Raw genomic sequence first — 5,724 nt, 5'->3', positions numbered from 1 at the left:
TAATGCTTAACCAGCTTATCCCTTTATGAAGTTAGTTTAGTCTAAATTAATAAATTCCACAGACTTAGCTCTTAAAGCATATAGCAGCAAACCTTTAACATACAACTAAAAACACCTTCGGCTGACAAAGAGCATATGATAACCCAATTAAAAAAGTAATAAAGTACAAATCCGACACTGACCAAAAAGCAATCATTTGCGTGCCGTTTGCGGTAAATTCCTTGTTGTAAACAATAACTACTAATCGAATTTTAATAACACAGAAGGATTTCAAACATCGCCTGGCTGTTTCAGAATGCTTCGTTTTTGCTTAACCCGATAACATGTCTTATTGTAGGCAGTCCGGGCTAAATGTTAGTAAACGAAAATAAAGTTTATTTATTTAAAACTGAGGTACGCCTATCTAAAATCCAACAACAAGCAATCCAGCGAAAGAGGAAATGCTGCTTTCTGAAACTGACCGCAGCCGTTCGTAAAACTATTTATATTCATGGCTATATTTCACTGTTTGCCCGCTTTTTAGTCTTCACCGAGTAGGCCTATAGTCAATTAAACCGCAGATAATACCTAAGTAATAACAGGCGCTCTAAAACTACTAAAACGTTAAAACTGGACTGCATTATGCGTCTAGTTTCGGTCGCAAACCTACAATCGATTTGTACGACAGACACGCGTATTTAATAAATGCTTCCCAGCGATTATTAATTGCTTTTATAAAACAAAGACCGAACTGAGAATGATACTAAAAAAAACCTTAGCACAACTTAAACCATCTAAAAACAGAAAACAGCAAGTCGTCAACAAACTACAATTAAAAAGATGTGTCGTCAGACAATATTACATAGCCTATATTCTTACCTCTTGCAACGCGACCAGCAAAATCAAAAAGACAAGCCTTGCTATGGCGGGGGAATGTGGTCACGTACGGCAGCCAATCAGAACCGTAAAAACACGTCCCCCTGTCGGCGAATGTCTACTGAGCTTAAACAAGAGAAAGGCGTCTTCGCCTATGCCCAATTAATGCTTAACCAGTTTATCCCTTTATGAAGTTAGTTTAGTCTAAATTAATAAATTCCACAGACTTAGCTCTTAAAGCATATAGCAGCAAACCTTTAACATACAACTAAAAACACCTTCGGCTGACAAAGAGCATATGATAACCCAATTAAAAAAGTAATAAAGTACAACTCCGACACTGACCAAAAAGCAATCATTTGCGTGCCGTTTGCGGTAAATCCCTTGTTGTAAACAATAACTACTAATCGAATTTTAATAACACAGAAGGATTCAAAACATCAAGATTTCAAACATCGCCTGGCTGTTTCAGAATGCTTCGTTTTTGCTTAACCCGATAACATGTCTTATTGTAGGCAGTCCGGGCTAAATGTTAGTAAACGAAAATAAAGTTTATTTATTTAAAACTGAGGTACGCCTATCTAAAACATTAAAACTGGACTGCATTATGCGTTTAGTTTCGGTCGCAAACCTACAATCGATTTGTACGACAGACACGCGTATTTAATAAACGCTTCCCAGCGATTATTAATTGCTTTTGTAAAACCAAGACTGAACTGAGAATGATACTAAAGAAACCTTAGCACAACTTAAACCATCTAAAAACAGAAAACACCAAATCGTAAACAAACTACAGTTAAAAAGATCTGCCGTCAGACAATATTACAAATACACTTACCTCTTGCAACGCCAGCAGCAAAATCTAAAATACAAGCCTTGTATAGCGGACACCTGGAAGCGGTCACGTACAGTACGGCAGCCAATTAGAACCGTAAAAACACGTCCCCCTGTCGGCGAATGTGTGTCAATATGTTGTAATTACATATTCTAAACTACAAACATTTTCTGATATATTAGACTGTGAAACTAACATATTTGGCAAGCTTGTAATAAGTGTAGTCTAACAAAATACAATTAAGCAAATCGCCTGCACTGTTCATTAGCTCAGAAAATGCGGGCTTTGACACAATTTAATGTTATGAAAATGAGCTATACAAATGAACAGTATATTTTCATGAGAGGTCGATTTGGCTACATACAGTATGTATATGCTCTCCTCTCAATAAATAGAACATTTTAAATCATAATGAAGTTCACAAACAAACATTCCCATAGTACGATTTGCCTTTAAACCCAAACAACTTCAAAAACATGAAACATTCACAGTCAATTTGACGTGGTTTTACTTTATAACACATAAAACACAAACCAAAATACAACCGAATTCGCCCTTCTCATGTAATACAAACTGTCATGTCACAAACAAATAGGTCAAACAAGAAGTAATGTACAGTACAATTAGTAGTCCCATACTACTGCCATTTACACAAACTTTATACAAAAAACTTCAAAACTTCACGCTCACAGCAACAGTAATGTACAGTACAAGTAGCCCTATACACCTGCTATTTACACAAACTTTATACAAAAAACTTCAAAACGTCACGCTCACAGCAACAGTAATGTACAGTACAAGTAGTCATATACTACTGCTATTTACACAAACTTTATACAAAAAACATCAAAACTTCACGCTCAGACTGTCAGAGCAACACAACAAACATATTAAACTAAAAACAGATCACGCTAATACAAAACAAACTACTCCGGCGAGTCATCACATCTCTAGCTAGACGAAGGGACTGCGCTATCTGCAATGTCTACAATAGAAGAAACGTTGCATTCGTCGTCAAAAGAGAACTGAAGGCATTCCTCAAAAAGAAGATGCTCTTCAATAGCTTCCTCTTTGTCCATTAATGATGTTATATTCCGTCGTTTTAAATAGTCCACCAGAGTACAGTGTCCGACAGTCAATGTATAATCTGCGCCGTCATCATTTTTCACTTTTAAAGTTCCGCGTAATACTTTTGAAAATGCCCCCGATTTCTGCAGCATCCTGCAGCTCTGGCATCGTGCAAACCTGCTCTGGCTGTCCCAAGTATCCTGCCGGCTTCCACACAGGGCACACTTCAGGCTTGCCTTAATCTCAGCTCCACATATGGAAGCCTTCACCGTCACAACCGATTCCTCTTCTTGTACAGCGTCCGCGTCTCCCACATCCAAATCGCAGATCTTCTCAATCATGCTCTCTACGGTTGTTGTTAGTTCCACTTTCCCTTCAAAAACTCTAGTCGAAAGCTCCGTAAAGACGTAAGATGAGTCAACCTCCACGTCATGGATCAGTCTCTCCCAAACGCAAAGACTCATCTGGGCAGTTCCATCAAAGACTGTGAATCTCTTCACCTCTTTGTCGCTGCCTCTAATGCTTACAGTTTTCTGCAATGACGCTGCCACGACCTTGGCTTTCACCAAAGGCACCTATAGGAATGAACACCAGTCATTACTTTTCTAAACTTCTCATCCAGAAATAGCGAAATTTTACAAAAGGTGTACATTGTCATTGCAAACTTATTCTTAAACGCACCTTCTTGCCTGCCGGCAGAGCTGTGACATCAACCAGTGTCTGCCTAACGGGTGCTGCAGGTTTCCGAAAAGGAAACGTCACCTTCGTTACAGACAGCTCGGTCAACTGGTTCCCCATCACGTCGAAGTCAGACGTGCCTTTAAAACCTACCAAAAAAAAAAAACCCAACAGACATTAATACATACTCAGTAACAACCATGTCCTGGAAAACTGTGCTCTGTAAAGCAATACTTACTCAAAGCCTTTCTGACATGTGTCAGGCGTATTGCCGTGCCATTATCTGAAGCTTGGCTGAACAGCGCACGCTTTCTCGGACTGAAGATGGTCACATCGTGAAATTCTTCACGTCCAGTCTGTAGTACAGCATTAAAAAAACCTCTGTTTTTAGTGGTGAATTTTAATGCTGAGATAGAGTGGATATAGCCACTGACTACGTCTGTGTCCATCCTCATTTTCTTCGCTGGAGTCTCCATGTCGAAAAAGCAATTAGAAAAACATGCAAAACACCCCAATATATATACTGCTGGGACATGCCATTAACCTCCCCTTATTACACGACTCTCTGGAATGCTTGATTCTGATTGGTCAGGTGAGACATTTGCAGGTTTGTTCTTTTCAAATAATAACCGCTCTTTTCAAATAATAACCGCTCCAAAGTAATAACGCATAGCCGCTACTACTTGTATGTTTAAAATGTTAGTCACATCGTACTATATCGTTTCGCCGAAAGATAAAAATGTTAATTTAAAACAAATATGCCAAGAAAATGTTTCAAATTCATATTCATATATTGTCTCGTGTAGAGTTAATGTTGTCTACACTGACTATAATTTATGTTTTTGTATTTGGGTACATATGTTTGTTCCTTATTTTATTTTTCCTTATTTATATAATTCTCTATGTCCGACATGGGGACTGCACCTAATTTAGTTGTACTTGTTACAATGACAATAAAGTTATTCTGATATTCATGTCCAGTTTTTTTCCTTATGTGGCAAGTAGCCGTGTAATAAACTGGATAATGTACAGGCAGCCGGTAATTATCGCGAAATAAGCCCCGACAGTGTGATACAAGAAGCGGAGAGTCTTGTATCATACTGAAGGGGCTTATTTCGCGATAACTACCGGCTGCCTGTACATTATCCCGCTTATTACACGACTCTCTGGAATGCTTGATTCTGATTGGTCAGTTGAGACATTTGCAGGTTCGTTCTTTTCAAATAATAACCGCTCTTTTCAAATAATAACCGCTCCAAAGTAATAATGCATAGCCGCTACTACTTGTATGTTTAAAATGTTAGTCACGTCGTACTATATCGTTTCGCGGAAAGATAAAAATGTTAATTTAAAACAAATATGCCAAGAAAATGTTTCAAATTCATATTCATATATTGTCTCGTGTAGAGTTAATGTTGTCTACACTGACTATAATTTATGTTTTTGTATTTGGGTACATATGTTTGTTCCTTATTTTATTTTTCCTTATTTATATAATTTTCTATGTCCGACATGGGGACTGCACCTAATTTCATTGTACTTGTCACAATGACAATAAAGTTATTCTGATATTCATGTCCAGTTTTTTTCCTTATGTGGCAAGTAGCCGTGTAATAAACTGGATAATGTACAGGCAGCCGGTAGTTATCGCGAAATAAGCCCCGACAGTGTGATCAGGACCCGACGCCAATGTTTCAAATTCATATTCATGTCCAGTTTTTTTCCTTATGTGGCAAGTAGCCGTGTAAGTAAGGGATAATGTACAGGCAGCCGGTAGTTATCGCGAAATAAGCCCCTTCAGTGTGATACAAGACCCTCCGCTTCTTGTATCACACTGAAGGGGCTTATTTCGCGATAATTAGTACAACGTGACTAACATTTTAAACATACAAGTAGTAGCGGCTAGGGGTTATTACTTTGGAGCGGTTATTATTTGAAAAGAGCGGTTATTATTTGAAAAGAACGAACCTGCAAATGTCTCAACTGACCAATCAGAATCAAGCATTCCAGAGAGTCGTGTAATAAGCGGGATAATGTACAGGCAGCCGGTAGTTATCGCGAAATAAGCCCCGACCGTGTGATCAGGACCCGACGCCAATGTTTCAAATTCATATTCATGTCCAGTTTTTTTCCTTATGTGGCAAGTAGCCGTGTAAGTAAGGGATAATGTACAGGCAGCCAGTAATTATCGCGAAATAAGCCCCTTCAGTGTGATACAAGACTCTCCGCTTCTTGTATCACACTGTCGGGGCTTATTTCGCGATAATTACCGGCTGCCTGTACATTAT

The 5,724-nt window shown here is 38.5% G+C and overlaps 1 protein-coding gene across 1 annotated transcript; it reads right to left on the bottom strand.

The window, feature by feature from the left end:
- Positions 1 to 2,181: 2,181 nt before the first annotated feature.
- On the bottom strand, positions 2,182 to 4,493 carry LOC140587573 (uncharacterized). The gene is made up of 3 exons (XM_072708825.1): positions 3,675 to 4,493; positions 3,440 to 3,585; positions 2,182 to 3,333 (listed from the first exon to the last, which is right to left on the bottom strand). Exons 1-3 carry the CDS (start codon positions 3,910 to 3,912, stop codon positions 2,641 to 2,643), a joined length of 1,077 nt encoding a protein of 358 aa, XP_072564926.1. The 5' UTR covers positions 3,913 to 4,493; the 3' UTR covers positions 2,182 to 2,640.
- Positions 4,494 to 5,724: the final 1,231 nt, after the last annotated feature.

This window comes from Paramormyrops kingsleyae, unplaced genomic scaffold (assembly GCF_048594095.1).
Source record: "Paramormyrops kingsleyae isolate MSU_618 unplaced genomic scaffold, PKINGS_0.4 ups367, whole genome shotgun sequence".
NCBI lineage: Eukaryota > Metazoa > Chordata > Actinopteri > Osteoglossiformes > Mormyridae > Paramormyrops > Paramormyrops kingsleyae.
Note: the sequence above shows the minus strand (reverse complement) of the source record. Positions and strands in the feature narration are given on the sequence as shown.

Coding starts and splice junctions, on each gene's coding strand:
- LOC140587573 (XM_072708825.1), bottom strand. CDS start 3,912: ATGGAGACTCCAGCGAAGAAAATGAGGATGGACACAGACGTAGTCAGT. Junction 3,586..3,674: donor ACATGTCAGAAAGGCTTTGA/GTAAGTATTGCT, acceptor TTTTTTTGGTAG/GTTTTAAAGGCACGTCTGAC. Junction 3,334..3,439: donor CTCTGCCGGCAGGCAAGAAG/GTGCGTTTAAGA, acceptor TCATTCCTATAG/GTGCCTTTGGTGAAAGCCAA.